This window comes from Pangasianodon hypophthalmus, chromosome 21, assembly GCF_027358585.1.
Source record: "Pangasianodon hypophthalmus isolate fPanHyp1 chromosome 21, fPanHyp1.pri, whole genome shotgun sequence".
Lineage (NCBI taxonomy): Eukaryota > Metazoa > Chordata > Actinopteri > Siluriformes > Pangasiidae > Pangasianodon > Pangasianodon hypophthalmus.
The window spans coordinates 5,315,444-5,335,247 of NC_069730.1; the positions used below are offsets into that span (position 1 = coordinate 5,315,444).

The 19,804-nt window shown below is 40.0% G+C and overlaps 1 protein-coding gene across 3 annotated transcripts in view; it reads left to right on the forward strand.

The window, feature by feature from the left end:
• The window catches only part of ift80 (intraflagellar transport 80 homolog (Chlamydomonas)), a 72,999-nt gene that overhangs the window by 20,113 nt on the left and 33,082 nt on the right, over window positions 1-19,804 (forward strand). For all 3 annotated transcript variants that reach the window (XM_053227420.1, XM_053227421.1, XM_053227422.1), the window contains exons 7-8: window positions 1,694-1,783; window positions 2,750-2,887. In XM_053227420.1, the coding sequence (XP_053083395.1) occupies window positions 1,694-1,783; window positions 2,750-2,887 (228 nt within the window). The remainder of the gene's footprint in view (window positions 1-1,693; window positions 1,784-2,749; window positions 2,888-19,804) is intronic.

The window sequence follows — 19,804 nt, forward strand, 5'->3', positions numbered from 1 at the left end:
GGCTGTGAACCCCAGCCCATAAGTCAGCACTTTAACCTGACCTGAGTGCATTATTTAATATGAGGCTTTAACATGAGAGAAAATGGGGTCCTGAAGCATGAAAGTGGGGGTCGACTCCCACTCCCTGTGGCCAACTGCGAAACGAATTCGTGGTGCTGTTTTCAATTACTCAAAGTTGAAGCAATTACCGTAACAGAGAACAGACAGGCCGGTGTGTCAGCTGTTTCAGCGCACGTCCTCCTAACTACTCCTCTCTCTATTCTCTCTTTACAACTTTCTCTTCTTTATTTTGTCCTGCACTTGCCAATATATGTGCATAGCCTCCCATTTCTCTTATAAACTATTCATAAACTAATGCAATTTTATACTCATTTTATTTAATACAGGTTTGGAGTGCACCTGGAACTATGTTCACTATGAAATCTTCGAGAAATGTCAGTTTTTTCAATTGCTTGGACTCTTTCTTGGAGTTCTGAACGTTTTTCAGTGTACTGAGAATATCATTAACATATGTTTGTTTTGTTATATTTTCATCACGATTAAAATTGCTTTCATGTCATTTCTCGGGCTGTTGTTGGCGTTAACAGACATTCCACATAAACAAATAAAAAACAAAATGTGTAATTTGTTCTTATTGTAAAGTTTTTGTGTAAGGAGATTATTTAGCATTTTTTGGAAGGAGTCTCCAGTGTCAGAGCTTTTTATGAAGCTGGAGTTTTCCTTTCAAGGAAAGTCTCCAGGACGAAGAGCTTCGTGGTTTTTTGGTAACGTGACATTGTGCTTTTTTCTGACGTAACCCCCGAGAGAGAGAGAGAGAGAGAGAGAGAGAGAGAGAGAGAGAGAGAGAGAGAGAGAGAGAGAAAAACATGCCAGCATGCACCAACATGGCAGCATGCACCGACAGGCGGAGTTTTGCCTGTTCTCCACGTGTCCGTGTGGGTTTCCTCAGCGTTCTCCTGTTTTATCCCACCTTCAGAAAAATCCCAGTAGGTGGATTGGTTACACTAAATTGCCGCTTAAGTGTGAGCGAGTGTGTGAACAGCGTCCTGTGATCCAGGGTGTATTTCCACCTTGCGCTCTATGTTCCTGGGATAGGTTCATAACCCTAAAAATAGGATAAAGCAGTTACTGAAGATTGATGAATGAATGAATGATATAGGAGAACATACTGTAGCTTGACAACATCTTGAAAACACACGTTCTAAAGACTTTATTGTCACCAAGTCCTGCAGTATGTACTCTGAATCCTTGCCTGAACTGTATCTGAGCTGACATGTTGATTGTTTTATTCATTTTGCTTATTTGTGCAGTTTAGGGCCTTGGTTTGTCTCAAACACGGATTACTGACAGGGAGAAAATACCAGTTAATAGCACAGAAAGATTTAACGGAGGCGTCATCCACACGTGACTCGGCTTGATGTGGCTCTGTTTTGCCTCTGCAGCTTTGCCGGGATATTAAACTTAAAGCTTATTAGCCCGGTTGCAGTGAAATCATGCTTCCTGTGATGATTTCTCGACGCCGGGCGTTTGCAGTAGTTTCTCGGTTCACAGGTTTGTGAGGAATGAAAGCACTCCTGAGAACAGCGGGTCATTAGTGAAGGTGTGATCTACAGTATGCTTATGCTTACAGTATGGAAGTGTGGAGTAATATCAGTTCATATAAACAAGCTTCTCTCTGTCTTTCTGTCTGCAGTGGAAAGCTCATGATGGCGTTATTCTAAAGGTGGACTGGAATTCTGTGAACGATTTGATTCTATCTGGAGGTGAAGACTGTAAATATAAGGTAAGAAGTTTCTAGAACCATCCATGGGGTTCTCATGTCAGTCCGTCAGTAATATGCACTCATATTATTATTATTATTATTATTATTATTATTATTATTATTATTTTTGTCTGTTCATATTGCCGTATACAATGCAGGTCATTATGATGCTATGATCATGTTTCTAATTTTCATTTTTGTTTCCTTTATTAACACACTTTATAATGAAGTTTTTTTCATTAGATTACTAAGTAATTATGATTGAATTTCTCAGCTCTAATTAAATTATTGACGTTCTAATACGTTATCATTTCTATTCCAACAACTCATTCACATGGACTTGTATTGCGGATGATCCATATAAATGGATTAAAAAATATTGTGTAATTGCTGGCAAGGTGAAGTTTTCTATAAGGACATGTTTATTCACGTTTCTGGAAGGAGTCTCCATTGTGAGTGCTTTCTAACAGTCATAGTTAAAGCAGAGTTAAGTTTTCCGACACGGGAAAATCCTCAGGGCTTTGCACTTTCTCGGATTTTTGGTAACATGACAAGCTGCATTTTTTTTTTGTCTTATTAACTTCAAGAGAGAGTAAAAAGCGAGACTGGTGTGAGAACACTGTTTATAGCTGCTGTAATGTGTAATGCAATGCAGTGCAATGTAATGTAACCTGCTGTAATGATAACAGGCACTTATGTGACGTTCCACAACATTATTTACCTTTAAATGGATTAAAAGTATGATGCATGGTTCATTAATAAATGAAATTTGTTAGTATTGGTGAATTGCTCGGATGTAAGAGGAACAAAGCACTTGTCGATAAATAATCAGCTTCATGGTGGTAATAGAAACTCTGCTTCATGTTACGTCGCATCCCGCCACCCTGTCATTGATTATTTACCTGAAACAGCACACCCGTTGTGTTTTATTTCTTTCTACTTGCACTAAACTCTCTCTCTCTCTCGCCGTGTTTCTGTCTAAATCAGGTGTGGGACAGTTATGGGCGGCCTCTCTACTCGTCCTCCCCCCACGACTACCCGATCACCTCTGTGGCTTGGGCTCCTGACGGCGAGGTGTTCGCTATGGGCTCCTTCAACACCCTCCGTCTGTGTGACAAGACTGGGGTAAGAAAAACACACACGCAGTCACACGCACATGTACACACCCAAAATCACACTTACATATACACCCAGAGAACTGAGGAGTCCCAAAAGCGTTACAGGCCTTAGCTTTGACAAGTGGGCACCCTCTAATAATTTCACAGATTAACAGCCTTAGTCATTGTTCACAAATAAAATGCAAAATATAATCTTTAAGCATTTTCTCTGCATTGTTTTTAAATCCAGATTTAATCAAATATGTTTGCTAAAGCAAAAAATAAATAAAATAAATGTTACATTTGTTGTTTTTTCATCATACATACTAATCTTACACCATAGAGTTGTTGAATTCTCGATTCTGATTGCTCAGACGGTGTCGATTTATTTTCTAGAACAGCAGCTCTGACTGTAGTGCTGGCTGTAATTCAAATCACAGGTTGATATTAATGTGCACGTTCTAATACATTATCGTTTCTATGGTAACAGCTCAATCACACGGACTTGTATGGCAGGCGCTCCACATAATCTAAGAGTAAACTGTTTATTTCTTTTGTTATTTAACAAAGAAATATTGTTGATATGGTGACATTTTCTGTTAGGAGGTGCTTATTTAACATTTATGGAAGGAGTCTCCAGTGCCAGGCTTTTTAACGGACAGAGGTAAAGCATTCGTGTAAGTGTTACACCACGGGAAAGTCGACAGTCGACAGCAACAAGCTGCAATTATTATTATTATTATTATTATTATTATTATTATTATACATGAGAAAGTGATGGAATGACTGGTTATAGCTGCTCTAACACAAGCTAGCACGTGGTAACAGGAATCAGCACTAAATGTAACTATAAATGGACAAAAATTACAAAATGTCATTTTTGTTTTAAAGAAAAAATGGTGTAAATGGAATAAAACACTTTATTGGCAACTTCAGGGTGGTAATGGTGGTAACAGCTTCACGTCAGGTCACTTCACACCACCCTGTCGTTGATTTATTTTCCCAGAAAAACACACCCAATTGTGTTTATTCTTTACTTACATGGTAAGGAAGTCAGGAGCAGGAGGGACTGGGTTGTGTAAGGGTTTCTTATATGGGAACAAAACTGTAATCGTTTCACCTTGATGTTTTTGTACAAGGATCCTGTCTGTCTTATTTTCCAGCTGAAGGTCTTTTTTTCCAACATGCTAATAGCTTGGTCTTTTTTTTTTTTTTTTTTTTTTTAACTCTGTCTTGGACCCACAGTTAGCATATTATCTTCTGAGAGCCATAAGATTTCACATACAAGGAATTAGGGTAAATTGAAACAAAGCAGGTAGACAGGTACTGGGGAGAAATACAGTAAAATACATTATAAATAGAGCAGAATATTAGATGTGCACATAAAGATAGAGAAATAAAGATGAGTATATGCAACTCTACAGTGTGCTCGTGCGCAGACATCCTGCTCATTGACATTGTTTAGTTTCTATAGTCAATAATACTGATTGTGAGTTAACTAGTTAGAAACAGCAGGAAGAAAAAGTCGTGCAACTGCACGGTCTGGGTCTCGGGAGGATTGGACCAGATGTAGTCTTTATTCCCTCCAACCATTAATCAGCACTGAAACTTCTTGGCTCCATTGTCAGCGTTGATATGTCATTGCTCTGTCAGTCAGTTTATTACGCTCCAGTACGGCGTTTCTAAGATTGCCAGGTTGTGGAAGGAATCCATAGTCCAAGTGTGCAAGGTTAATCAGCACTGCGTGTAGAGGGAGGCTACCGCATCAGATCTGAGTATCAGGACGCCGTGTTTGCGTTTGCCCCCTCGAATTCTTTGTGTAGAGGAGTGGGCGTGTCTTTGAAGTTTTGTCAAAAGACAGCAGTAGAGGAGGAGGACAAAAACAATGCTTGGGGAGGATGAGAAGAGATTCAGAGAAACCCGCTTTTGAAAGTTTCCAGCCTCTTCTATCTTTCGAAAAAACCTCACTGCTCACACACACTGCCTGTCTTTCTCTACCGCAGTCTTTCACCCTCTACCTACCTCCTTAAATCTCTCACCACTGAGCTAGTCTTCTCGGCTTCTCTCTCACACCTACGGTATACATGTACAGCACACCTGTGAAGGAGAGTCCTGTTCAATTAAACAAGCAAACCAGTTTCCACAGGATATCTTGCATCATTATATTCAGGACAACGGATTTGTTTTTGTAAATACTGCCTGTATATTCCACTACTACTTCTGCAGTTAACAAGCTTTTAAAATATTCTGATTGTATATAGTGGCGTTTAGGTCAATTTCTTTTTTTAACAAACACGGTACATTCACTTTATCTCTTTTAAAAAAAGTAAAAAGTAAACAGATTTACTTTTATTTAAAACTGATTCTACCCGTGATATACTATATGACCTCAGGTCGTGATGTCACAAAATATCTATCACATCCAATAAGCAAATTATTTGGTGATGAGGTAACCATAAATCCTGTGCCAAGCTAATTAGATGTCCTAGCGTATGTCAATGGTTAGCATGATGATAATCATTTTGATTATGTTATATTTTGAAAGGATTAGCAACATAAGGAATAAAATTTAACAGGGATGGGGTGTTATAGAAAAATAATCAACGAGCACCCTGATTATTTTCCAATAACAGCACATTATGGTTATTTTATTCCTCTTATACCACAACTATTTGCCAGTGATCACAATTTGTTGTTTATTTAAGAGTGACACATCTTACGTTTTGTCTGTTTATAGTTGCATTTAATGTTGTGAAGCATCCGGGAGACATAAAACTTCCTGCTATCACTTGTATTATAGTAGCTATAAAGTGTCATTCCCTCACTACCCTCCCTTTTTGTTTCTCAAAGTTAATAATACAAAAAAAGCATTGTCATGGTACTGAGAAACCGGAAAACACAAAAGTCTTCTATACTCTAAGGTTTTCCTGCTTCTTTTCCTGTGAATTTTTAAAAAATTCACAGCATGTGTGCAGTGCTCAGACATGTGAAGCTGCTGACTCTGGCCCACAGTGAGTGTGTGTGTGTGTGTCTGTGTTTTATGAGTGTGGTGGTGAAACGGTTAACAACCCGTGAGGAGCCTCAGCGTTACTTCCATGACTAATGGGCAGGAGTTTCATTCCGTATCTACTACAATGAAACCTTGCACTTGGCAGAGTGCTGGCTCAGCAGGGAAGCCTGGCTCGTTTAACCCTTCACCTCCAGCAGGACCCCACTTAGACGTCAAGGGCACATTGCCCCCTCTGCCCCCTCTGCCCCCTCTGCCCCTCCACCCCCTTCTCTACTGCCTCCTATCTGGTGTGCACTGGGGCGTCTGTAAACATGTGGATTACTAGACATACATTTAGAAGCTCATATACATTCTCAAAACATGGTGACACTATACAGATAAGCTTGTAGACATGTGATACCGTGTGTGTGTTTGCATGTCTCTGTGTGTGTGTGTGTGTGTGTGTGTGTGTGTGTGTGTGTGCGCGCATGCTTGCACACTTAGCCTGACACTGCCCTGATCCTAACCCCCTTAAGGGCAGGAACTGGCAACCTTAACCACAAACAAGGGGTCCCACTGATTAGGGTTACTGAAGTCAAGTTCAAGTTGCACATTAAACTCACGAGTGTTAAATTAACTTAAATTAAATTCACTCCTGCAGGCTTGAATTTGAACCGCATCGTTACGCAGCGCGTGTGTGTGTGCGTGTGTGTGTGTCTGTGTGTGTGTGTATGCGCGTGTGTGTGTATGTGCGTAAATGGCTACGTGAATGACCCTGACACAAAAAGCAGTCTGCATGAGCATATTTCAAATGAAGTGTGTCCTGATGTCTTTTGTGCCAATTTGAGAATGCAAGCATATCCGTGTGTGTGTGTGTGTGTGTGTGTGTACGTGAAAGAGTGTGGGGGTGCACACACATGTGCCCTCTAGACAACAGTCTATTTACGAGTGGCTGCAGCTGGTGTCTAGCGTCTGGGCTCTGTCACAATCCGTGACACCGTGTCACCCCTACTAACAAGTGTGACTCATACTGCAAGCTCTTCTCCCTCTCTCTCTCTCTCTCTCTCTCTCTCTCTCTCTCTCTTTTACTCGCACACGCACACGCACACGCGCACACACACACACACACACACACAGCATAGTGTGAGTCTCCTTTCATTGCACAGTAAATCTGAGTACTGTTTTGACTCGGACACAGTTTTCATTGAATTCTTAATTCTAGTTGGTCAGAAGGTGTTGATTAATTTTCTATAACTGCACAACTGCAAGGCAACTCACACATTTCTAATAATGCACTTGCTGCAATATGTTATAGTACAGTTTTTTTTACTTGAATTCATTCTGACGGTTCTGCATGTTCTATGTAAGGAATAAAACACATAGGACGTGCAGTTATAGGAAATGAATCAACGAAGGGCTGCTGAGATGCGGCCAAACGCGAAGCACAGTTAATGTTACCACCCTGAAGTTGATTATTTTTTCAATAACAGCATCCTGAATTGTTCTAAACAACAGCAATTTGTCAATCATTACAGTTTTTTTATTTCTTAAAGAATGCACGTCAAACATTTTATCCGTTTATTGTTGCAGTTGATGTTGTGAAACATCCATGGATATCTAGAAGTTATCGCTTGTGTTATAAAAGCTATAAACAGTCATTTCTTCACTAGTCTTTAGTTTTTTTCTCTATCTTGAAATGCAACTTGTTACCAAGAAACCAGAAAACTTACTGTCTGTTACAAAGAGCTGACACTGGAGACTCCTTCCTAAGATGTCAAATAAACATCTCCTCACAGAAAACTTGAAAATATCAACAATTTTTAAATCTGTTGATGTGGCCCATCCAAAGTACAAGTCCCTGTGTTAGTTGTTACTATAGAAACGATAATGTATGAGAATGAGTGCATTAATATAAACATGTGATTTGTCTTGCAGCTGGAACTACTGCTGTTACAGGAAATTAATCAACTCCTTCTGAGCAAAATCAGTTAAAACGCAGTGCAGTTATCTCTCTACTGATAAAGTTTGTAGATCTTTGTGTTCCTAAGCTCAGTGTATATTGCAGTGCGTTGGTGGAGAGGTTGAACGTCTAAAGCTGTTTTAGGAATCGCTAATTCTGTGTATGGTACTTAATGGCCATGTTGCTCCTGTAGCATGAAGTAAAACTGTTCCATATGTGTGCGTATGGTTCTCTACATGTGTATGTGTACATATGTGTGTGTGCATCTACAGTTTTGCTTTCAGTTTTACTCTGCTCCTGCCGTGCTGCGCGCTACAAACCCAAACTAAGCCTGAACTCAAAAATGAAGTGAGTCTTTCTTCCAATGATAACAAAGCTGGAGTTCAGTGTCTCGCATGCTGACCCCGGCCCTCGGCCACATCGTTTGCTGCGTGTCAGGGGCTAAATAGGAACGGTGTGATGGATGATTTCGCCTCCTCTCTTTCTCCAGGCTGGAAATGTGGCCTGCTGTCCACTAATTAGCCAGAACAAATGTTACCACGAGGTTATATTTACCTCAAAAGAGGTCATTTTAGACTTTTAGCTAATGAAAAGTGTGAGTCTCGACTAGTCTCTAGTGGACTTCTGTAGGAAGGTCTAACCTATATCTGTCTTTCTCTACACCCTCACCTCTCTCTTTCTGTCTCTGCAATCTCTAAGAGATAAGTTGTCATACCCGCATGCCAAATTTATAGCTCGTGACTGCCAAGAAAGAATGAGACCGCTGGTATCAGTTATAATTTAGATGTTATTTGCTGCTAGACACGAAAAGCCCAGAATTGGGCCACAGAACAGTGATTTAATGTCTCATGCTGTGATTTTCGTGCGAGAAGTGCAGCCTCTGCGTGCCCCCCTTTTTTTTCCCCTCCTTTTTGTAGGTTAGAGATAGCTGCTTGTGTAAGTCTGTAAAAAGAAAAAAAAATGCAGTGAGAAGATAAACTTGTGGTTATTTGTGGCTTCACTGTGTCGCTTTGGCAGAGTGGGTGTCACAAATTGTGCTCTGAGTTACTGAAATTTTGGAGTCGTTTGCTGCGAGGTCACAAAGATCTGGTCCAGTTCTGACTGGTTGAAGGTTCCAGAAAGCTTAAAATAGGGCCGTGCCAGTGCGTGCAGGGCGTCTGGAAAGCGGACCGACATCTAGCACCGTTTGAACTGAGGGTGCCGTCAATGGAGCATGAAAGAAGGTTGGGGGGTGTGAGAGAGTGAGTGAGAGAGAGAGAGAGAGAGACAGAGAGAGACGAGTGCAGATTTATGAGTCTTTTTCTCTGGGACTTATCTGTTTTCATCACACGAGAGCTCAGCCCCAGCCGTGCAGATGGAGAGAGCGTCACTATTAAATCGACATGAGAAGGGGGGGGCTGTGTGTGTGTGTGTGTGTGTGTGTGTGTGTGTGTGTGTGAGAGAGAGAGAGAGAGAGAGAGAGCATGAGAGAGAGGGACAGGGAGAGGGAGAAAGCACAACTGTGTGGAAAAACAGCAGATGTGGAGGGGTTGGACAGCAGAGACTGAGAGAGGCAAAGAGAGAGAGGCGAACGGAGAGAGCAGCGAAACAAAGAGAGTCCTGAGTCAGCAGCAGTTTTCTCCCTAGGCAACTGGGTTGGGCTTCTCCGTCCTCTCTCTCTCTCTCTCTCTCTCTCTCTCTTGCTCCCTTCCTCCCTCAAGCATTAGGCAGCAAAAGAGGTGGAATAGTGAAAAAGGCCAAAGGAGACAGAACTCGAGGAAAGTTTTTCATTTGACAGGAGCACATTTATCAGCCTACACTTTGCGTAAAAAGAGGCTTTGACATGTTTAACTCTCCAGGATGTTCCTAGCCAGTTAAATTAGTGTGCACTTTATTCCACACTATATATTGTTTTCTACAACTGTGGTTTGCAAATTTTGTTGTCATCCTCGTACACTTATTTATTTTTATAATTGCCCCCGCTTGTCCGATTAATATGTCTGGGTGAGGCGACCTACAGTACTAGAGATGTTTTTTCGACAAGCATGCGCGTTCTGTTCTGAGTTTAACGGCTACAGCCAGGTAAAGCAGCCTTTCAGATAGATGGCAGCTTTGAGAACCGCTGCCACTTAGCCTGCTCCCAAGACAGCAGCTTTTTCGCTCAGTCTACACTGAGTTTTGCTTCCGGTGTGTAAGTTGGGCAAAGAGCTTTTTTTTTTTTTTTTTTTTTTTTTTTTGGGGAAAGACCTGTACGGTACATATCTCATATCCCATTTATATCTACAGCCATTTTGCATCCTAATATGTCCACGCAGATGAATGTTTTCTTTTATGGCCATTATGCTGATTAGATATTTTCGAACGCAGACTTTTACACTTTAGATGCGCCATGTCGCTTTCTTAAATACAGCCGAGTTAAAGTGAAAGGAACACGCGGAGCACCACTGGCAAGCACGCACACTGGAGCTATCCGTTATAGTTGGCAAAGCAGCTGTTCTGGGTGGACTGGTCCTATAAAATGTTTAAATGTGGCAGTTCTCTCTCTGAATGCGTCTCTCACTTTTTCTTTCCCCTTTTCTGTAAGGGTGAAGTGGGGGAGGGAGGGAGGTAGAGAGAGAGAGAGAGATAAATGACAGCCTCAGACACTGGTCTGCCAGCCCCTCTGGCAGAGTCATTACTCCCTGGGCCATTAAATCAGTACCTTCACAGACAAGGCAAACATGTCAGAGAGAGCACGAGGGAGCAGCAGGGAGGGTTTCAGGGTAAGAAGGAAATTAAAAGAAAGAGTTAAGGTGAGAGAAAGCGAGGCAGTAGATATTATCACAGCATGGGCGTGGTTTCGTGCGTATAATAATTATGCATTGTGGACCCGTTTAAATAAAGTCTTTGTTGCATGCAAAGACAGATGACAGCTCTGTTATTTGATGAGGATTATAGTCTATAAGCAAATGGCCGGTGGTAAAGTGGATTTAAAAACAGATTCTAAAATTACATACTGTATGTGTGGTAACATGGCACATGTCTCTTAAGGATATTTATCTCACATTCAGCAACGTTCACATCAGCCTCCAGAGCCAAACTCTTTTGTCTTACCGCTGTATTAAACTTCAAAGTCGCTTAAGTAAGGAATAAACCATTTTGAGGTGTACTGTTCTCGGAAAACAATCAAAGACGGGGTGGTGTAATGCGTCCTGACGCAAACCTGAGTTACTTTTAACACCCCGAAGTTGATTATTTTCAAATGAAGTGTTTTACTCCTCTTATACTCCAGCAATTGGCCAATGCTAATCATTTTTTATTTATTCAAAAATGACAGGTTGTACTTTTTTTATCCATTTATAGTTACTTTTAATGTTGTCAATGTACGTAGCATTGTTCCTGTTATTACGATCATTAAAAAAACATTTTATTTGTTTGTAGGTACAGTTAAGGTTGTGGATTGTTTGCGAAATAAGTCACCAACCTCTCTTCTCTTCTGTTTCTTGAAGTTTATAAGAAAAAAATTGCGACTCGTTGTGTTTCAGAGAAACCCCAAAGCCCCCCATGTCGGAAAACTGGGGAAACAAAGCGCAGACGTTGGAGACTCCTCCCAAGAATGTTAAACAAACACAAAAACATTTTTTAAACTTCACTATATTAACAATTACACTTAAAAAAAAAATCTGTTAATGTGACGCATCCACCATACAAATCCCTGTGTAAATTGTTACTATAGAATCGATCAAGAATCCCAATCGAGAATTCAATATTTTATATTTTAAACTCCCAAGAACGTAAGCGTTAATTCCACTGGTGCAGTAAAAGTGATTGTGAGTCGTGTATGGTCTTGTGTTGACGCACTGAATCAGAATAGCTTGCTCTGAGATGGAAGTGTAAATGTGCAAAAGAAAACAAATCTTTGCAGCTTTCCTTTTTTTCCCCCTCAGCTGCAAATTTGTCTACATTTAATTGCTTGGACCGCTTGTGGGGACGTTCTGTTGAAAACCTGCCAGTTATCAACTTGGCAGTGACAGTAAAGTATTATATTTGTGATTTTTCAGCCTGATAAGCAGACCATTAATTCACACTCAAGTGATTTCTTTAATCTCTGATGTAGATTGGCGTGATTTCTGTTGCCACAGAGCAAATGTGTGACAAACGATCTGTGGCTGCTGTTTGATTGCGGTAAAGTTACCTTTTAGCGTTACTGAATACATTTCGTGTTGCTCTCCATTTTGATTTAACTTTTGGCTTCAGAATTGGGCCGTATCCATGGACTCCTGGACTCCTCTCTTCCTCACTTAACCCCTGCATCAACTCCTGGATGCGAAACACTGCCAGCTGCGTTTTTATCAAGGGAGAGAGAAATGAGAAGAAAGTCTACGTGTTGAAGCTTAACTTTTCCTTCAGGCCCAGGCCACTATTTCTTAACACCACATGGACAGCAACAGCTCCGATGTTTGACGCTGATTAATTTATTAGCTGCTTTTCCCAAAGGCTGTAATTTGCTTGTCGTGTTTGCGCTCACCGCTAAGTAATGAGCTGCTCATGTAGCTGTCTCTTGGGTTGGGAGTGGCTGTCTGTCTTTCTTTTTGTAAACTTTGTAGCAGTGTAAAATGTAAGCCATCTTAATTTATTTGCTTAATATTAATCTCATGCTTAATTTAACTTAATCAAATGGCTTTACAAAGGGCCCATAAGACTTATGCTTTGTTGTAATTGTGCTAGCTTGAAAGATTCCGTACTCGAGATTTAGCATTACTCCAGCAGTCATTGGACCTTAAAGTGAAATGGTACGAGAGCTGAGAAACAACCACAGCTACATGAACAACCCATGTTTGACGCTAACTATGTTTGATGCTACTATAGAGCGATTTGTTTTTGCAGGACGAATGTGTTCTATAGGGCATTTGATTAGAGGCTAATTTTAATGAGCACTCAATAAATAATCAATGGAAAACATTTTGTCTACAAAATGTCTACAAAAAACATTTTGTCCTTTATTATTTTTTGGATATATACTGGCTTATTTTCGTCTAAAGTGCAAAGAGACGTGTACTGAAAATTCTAGACCAACTTCAAAATTTCAGAATTGCTGTACTGGTCACACTACACAACTTTTGTAACTGCACAAGCAAGTGGCTTGAAAGATCCCCACCAAAGAATGCCACATCCCCAAATTCAGCAGTCATCATATCATGTCTGCGCTATTTAATACAGAAACAACAACAACAAAAAGGGAACTAAAAGAAAACTGCGGAGAGATTGTTGTGGAAACTAAGACTGGATTGTCTGTACTGCAAAGAGACCTGGAGCTATAGTGGAAAGAACTGTAGCTAGTTTTTATACTGTGCACCTACAGGAATCGTGTTTGTTTTTATTTTTCTTGTTCCTAGCAACCATTCGGGTATGACTCGGCAAATAATTTCTTATAACAGCATTTTCATTGTGCTTATATTTTGCCCTCTTCCTCCCACACAAATAGCTGAATGATAAAGTGGATTCAGGGATATGCTGCGCGTTACAGTGGATGAAACTGATTTCCTCTGGGACTCTCATTGCTCAGTGCTGTTCTGTTCTTCTTACACTACAGGATTCATCGCAGAGAATATCAAACATGTTTGAAAATTTCTGAGCATCTGTGAAAATTGCAAGACAAGGAAATAGCAGCAAAATCATATCAATTTTGATCAATCATTCCAGGATTTTTCAATACAATGCTTATACAACATTTTGGAGATTTTTCCAAAAGCTCCACCAAGTTAAGCTTATATGCCCAATGTCAGTTAAATCTCCTAACCCCCCCCTCCCCCACTCAGACCTGACCTTTGCTCTTTGACCCACCCGGGGTTTAATTTTTCACCCCTTTGGCAGCCCTCCAGGGGCCTCCCTTAATTTAGCCTTCACCCTTGACAGAGAGGAGAGCAAGAGGCCAGGCTGCGCTCATATTGTTTTTGGAGAGTGGACCTGTTTAGTATTACACATGCTTAATAAAGGTCTTTTAGTTCATACTTAATAGTGTAGTTATGTTCTATAAACCTGCACCATCAGGAGAGAACGCAGGCGCTCTTCTGTTTCACGTCCACATTATTGAAAGTTGCGTTTGTTGGTGCTATTCCTGACCATGCTGTCATTTGTTCAGTCCTACCAGTTGTCCAGTGCTAGTACACTGCACCATAGTTTGCCATGTTCCGCTAAAGACTGCCAGAGGAGCTCACTGTGACACAAACGTCGCAAGAAGAAGAGAGCAGCAAGTAAACGTGAGGTTGAGGTTGGAGTAAATGCGAGTATTGAGCATGGCTACGAACATGAGGCACGAAAGACTAGGCCCTGATTCTGCGCTGAGTCGAGCTGTGCTGCGTGCAGTGGTGCTAATTGAATTCTGCTGGCCAGCGCACAGCTGGGCACTGCTGATGAGTCCCAGGGGAGCGGCCATGTGTGGATAGTTACAGTGTTGAGACTGAAGCCGAGCGTGTAGCCATGCGAGGATCATTTACCCACCCCCCAACTCTCTCGTGCTCTCATTTTCTCTCTTCGTCTTTCATCTTCCTGTCAGATCATGTATTAGATTAGAGATATTTGTAGGTCATATCACAGCACTATTGAATTCAAAAAACTGATTGGTCAGAAGGTGTTGATTAATTTTCTGTAACAGCAGCTCTGACAATGGTTCCGGCTGCAAAACAAATCACGGGTTTATATTATTTAATTAATTAATTAATTAATTAATTAGCTTGTTCAGATATGTTATCATTGCTACATGTAATCATTGACATGGTGAATGTTTCTGTAAGGAAATGTTTAACATTTAAGGAAGGAGTTTAAGGAAGGAGTCTCCAGTGTCAGTGCTTTGTAAATAGTAATTTTTTCCACCATGGGAAATTCTCGGGATATTTCTCAGTAATTTTTTTTTTCTTTTTCTTTTTTCCACCTCATCAACTTTAAGAAAGAGAGGCAACTGTTTACAGCTGCTATAGAGTACTTGATAAAAGGAACTAACTTTCACAGACTTTCCACATTAAAAATAACATTAAACAGACTTTCCACATTAAACGTAACTATAATTGGATAAAAAAATTACGTCATTCTATAATTAATAAAATATCTATTCGTTGGCAAATTGCTGTGGTGTAAGAGGAGTAAAACATCTCAGGACATAGTGTTTTAGGAAAGCCAGCTCTGGGGTGGTGTTCAGAGCACCCTGTTGTTGATTATTTTACCATAACAGCACTCCACATTGTGTTTTATTCTTTATGTAAACAGTTTTGGTCAGATTTGCTCTCATGCCTGTTTCATCAAGGCCATTACTACTTGAAGTGCAATGTGGTCTGGTTTTAAGTACTTTAAAGTTTTATTAAACGTAACTATAAACGGATAAAACGTACAACATGTTGTTTATTGTTGTTCATGTGAAAAATATAATCATTGGCAAATTGCTGTGGCTTAAGGGGAATAAAACACTACACCCTGTCGTTGATTATTTTTCTATAATAGCACGTCACAACGTGTTTTATACCATAGAGTGCCTTTAAAAATAATTTATATTATTTATATGAACAAATAACTTTCTGTACCACAAATCAATCTGGCTTTATTGCAGTGCAGGTTAATGTTCTTACTATCCCATATAAAAAAAAAGGTAAATCACTACAAACCAATTCCACATGACCAAGGATGCACCCTGTTTCCTGACCATCTCTTTATCTTCATGTGGATTTGATTGAACCACAGCCGCTCTGTTTTACCCGTGTGGTAGTTGAACACATTCGTCTGCAGTTGTTGACATTTCAGCGCAAATAAATTTTTGTATTTGTGCAATTTGTTTGTTTTAAATCCTCTCAAGGGTTTGTTGTTTGGCCCAAACGATGAGCTTGTATGCAAGCGATGAGTATGTTTTGATGGACTAAAGTGTCACTTCAGTTCAGGTTATGGATGAGGTTTTGTTTAGACACGAGCTACACGAAAGGCGCACACACACACACACACACACACACACACACACACACCCAGCTCCTGAGTTATTGTAGCACTGTGCGTGAACTTCAGAATGCCCTCGCTGGAGTGGACGTACTGCCAAAACAAAGAGAGTGGGAGTGAGAGGAGGGGTTAATCGAGAGGTTTTGGACAAAGACAATGAACTACGACTCCACTTCTTACAAGCCTAATCTGTTTTATGACACAGTTGCTTTGGCAGCACTTAGAAGGCAAGTAATAATCGCTTTGTATTCCGCTGCGAAGCCAGGAGTCTTTGAGAAGGGAAACTTATTTACTGCGAGGGCTTTAAGAGACACGAGCCGAATTGCACTCGCATCATCGAGGAATGCCCAGACACGACTCTGATGTATCTTATCATCTGAGGATGGATATTTGATGTCTGCGGTTGGCTGCATTTTTATGAGGCTTACTGTGCGTGGGTCTGCGGGGCTCCTCTCTCTCTCTCTCTCTCTCTTTCTCTCTCTCTCTTTTTCAGATATTGAATAGAGAGATAGAAGGATAAAGCATGGCAGTGAATCTCGCTGAGATTAGGCAAGCTCAGACACGGCGGTGCCATGGGACGTTTCGGAGCAGGTCTTTTTTATGGGCTGGAGCGCTCGTTGCGTTTGATAGTGTGTAATTTAACGCAGTGGGTCAGGCTTTATTATAAAGCTCAGTACATTAGATGCACGTCGTCTGGGCCCACGCAGCAGTTGACATGCAGTCTGCCAACCCCCCTTAGCTGTGTTTTGTTTTTCATATTAGTTTAGGTCAGGCTGAGGTTCTGCTTCTTTCAGTTCAACAACACACACACACACTCACACACACACTTCTGCACTTTATCCCAAGCCTGCTCTGGCATTATCTAAGAATAAAAAATAAACAACTTAAAGAGCCATTACTGGTTCCACAGGGTTTCCTTTTGAAGCCTCTCTTGCCAGCTTTAAATCTTTAAACAGCCATTTGCTAGATCTTACGATGAACAAGTGTGGATAGACACAATCTGTGAAGTGTGTGTATGCACGTGTCCTGTATTTTCCATACTGTATTATAGCAGATGTTTTTACTTTTGACGTTTACAGAGACACAAATACATTCTTTCACCAGTAACTAAGAAATAAATACAGACACATGAAGGGAAATTATACGCTTTAATAATTATCATGCATCTAAAACAAAGCATCGTTACTGGTGATGTATCACTGGCTGTTTTGGTAAGGATCGTCCGTGAAATGTGAAACGTGAACTATGAAACCTAGGTTACATGCTAGCAACATATGGCTCATAAACGGTCACTGAACACTTAATCCTGCAAAAGAGATTCCAAAAATAACAGCTTATATAGTGGCTTAAGCACCACATTATAACCTTGTGCTGAAAAACATTGAAATAAAAGGAATTCAAGGATCCCATGATTGTAGGGCATTAAAACATTAGCATGAAGTTTATTAACGAGCTTACAAAAGAAAGTGGGACAGAAATATATGTTACCAAATTATATAGCTGAGATGTCTAATACACCAGCTTCTAATAGCTATGCTATCAGTAAACTAAAATGAAGTGATGAACATGCCAGGTCTATTTTTATAATTTATAGCACTTAAACTTAAACAATAGGTTAATATTAATGCACTCATTCTAATATTGTATTGTTTCCCATAGTGACAGCTCGTACACCGGGACTTAAAAACATGTTGTTTAACAAAGTAAAACCTATAATCATTGAATTGGTGACGTTTTTTTGTTAGGCGACATTTATTTAACATTTATGGAAGGAGTCTCGGTTGTAAGTGCTTTGTAACAGTTATGGTGGTTTGGGAAGTTTTTCAGCACAGGAAAGTCTTTAGGACTGAGGAGTTTATGCTTTTTGATTTCTCTGTAAAATGACAAGCTGTCAGAGAGAGAGAGAGAGACACAGAAAGAGAGAGAGAGAGAGAGAGAGAGAGAGAAAGAGAGGGGCTGTTGAGGGAATGACTGTTTATCATGGCTGTAACATACATAAGTGAGAACAGGAACTAACTTATCTCTCGGATGGTCCATAACATTAAATCTATCTATAACCTGTTAAAATGCACAGTGTTTTGTACATTAATCAATTAAACCTTGTAATTGTTGGCATATTGCTGTGGTACACAATCCAGACTGTGCTTATATACAGGGGTTAGCGGCACTCCGCTTGTGCACTGTGCTGCATCACACCCCCCTGGTGTGCATTATTTTCGTATAACTGCATAGTCTGTTGCGTGCTATTCCTTACTTATACTCAGGATTCTCAAACTTCATTAGCCAGGGACCCCTTTAACTGTAAAGTAAATTACAGATTTATTTGATGACTGTATAATGTGTACAATAATTTTCTTTACTTATTAGACCCATAGAGCTTTCACATATTGAGTTCAAGCTGACATTGTTTATAGATGACTTATTGATTAAAAAATTACACACACACATACACACACATACTTATATATATGTATGTATGTATGTATGTATACACACGTATATATCTATTTTTTGGCCAAGCAGACAAAGTCCAAAAATACACTTCTGGATTGAATATCGGCCTCTCGTATGCACTATGATACATTTTCAACACAGCAGCCACAAATACCACAAATACAATGATTTTATGAAATATGACGTAACTGTGAACTCAAAAGTCTGGTTTATATTTAAGGGCCAGTTGTTATTACGCTACAGCAGTTAATGTGATCAAAGCATTTTGCCATGGGCTGACGTGAGTGTGAAATTTCTGTTTGTGAGACTTTGTAAAGTGAATATAGTAAAAATATTCAACAGCAAGTGGAACATGTAGAACTATACCATTAACCGAGTGATTGAAAAGCACAGCCCACACACTGATCAGAATAAGTTTTTAGCAGAAACTACGTTGGATTACACGCGTTTCTTCAGGTGGACGCTGAGTCCATCAAGCTGAATCCCCCCCCACCCAACCAACCCCGGCTCTCAGGGGTCAGCGCAAAGCGACATTTACAAGCTCCTCTAATTTACTGAGAGATTGATGAGGAGACTCCCTCCTCTTGACACCCCCCCACTCCACCAACTCCCTCCTCCTACTCCTTTACTCTCACTTTCTTTTTCTGTCTGTGAGTCTGTAGTGTGATAAGAGTAGCTTGGACAGGGCTGCTGAGATAAGCGATGAGGGGACCGTGCTATAAAAAAACAGGCCTAGGGAACATAAACCATGCTGCTTTATAACTAGTGCCAATCCAAAGCCAAACGATGATCACCTCCTGTTGCTTTACATCTTTTGCGAAAATGTGCACTTCAAAAACAATGGAAAAACATGTTTTATATTCTGCATTCTGTTTTAGTAATATGCAGTTTGAGATGTAGCTAAACAAACTACTCTAGCTACCATTTTTACTTGACTCTAGACACGATTTTTTTGGCATTACCAAAGCTCAAATTTGTCGTATTTTTCTTCTGAGATATCACAGAAGTGTGAAAAACTTTCAGTTTAGAAATGAGTAACAGGAAAAAAAGTTTAATTGTACAAAAAAATACAGCTTGCTTGCATTTTACTGTAAGGTTGTAGCTCCTGATTATCTCAATCCTAGTGCAGCTAATTCCTATACCTTTCAGTGTTTCAGTGATTGATTAATTAAATTAAAATAAGATTCATATTCCTACAACAAAACTAAATATTCCAACTAGAAGTAGTTTCACTAATGCTCAGACACAAAGATGCTGAGAGAGCAGGAAAGAGGTCACTTTAGTTTCTGTGGTTGGGGTAAAGATGGTGCTGATGTAAGCAGATGGCTAATTCTGATTGATAGTTTCAGAAAACTGACATCACCTCGACCAAATATGTAAGAAAAAAAATGCTTCATAGGAAAATAATCAACAGTGAAGTGGTGTGATGTGGCCTGCCACTGAGTGGAGTTACTGTTAAAACCTGGAAGTGAATTATTTTCTTATAACAACACTTTCTGAAGTATTTTATCCCTCTTATACCACAGCAATTTGCCAAAGATTATGATTTCTTATGTATTAATGAACAGCACATTATGCCTTTTAACCATTTATAGTTTTAATTTAAT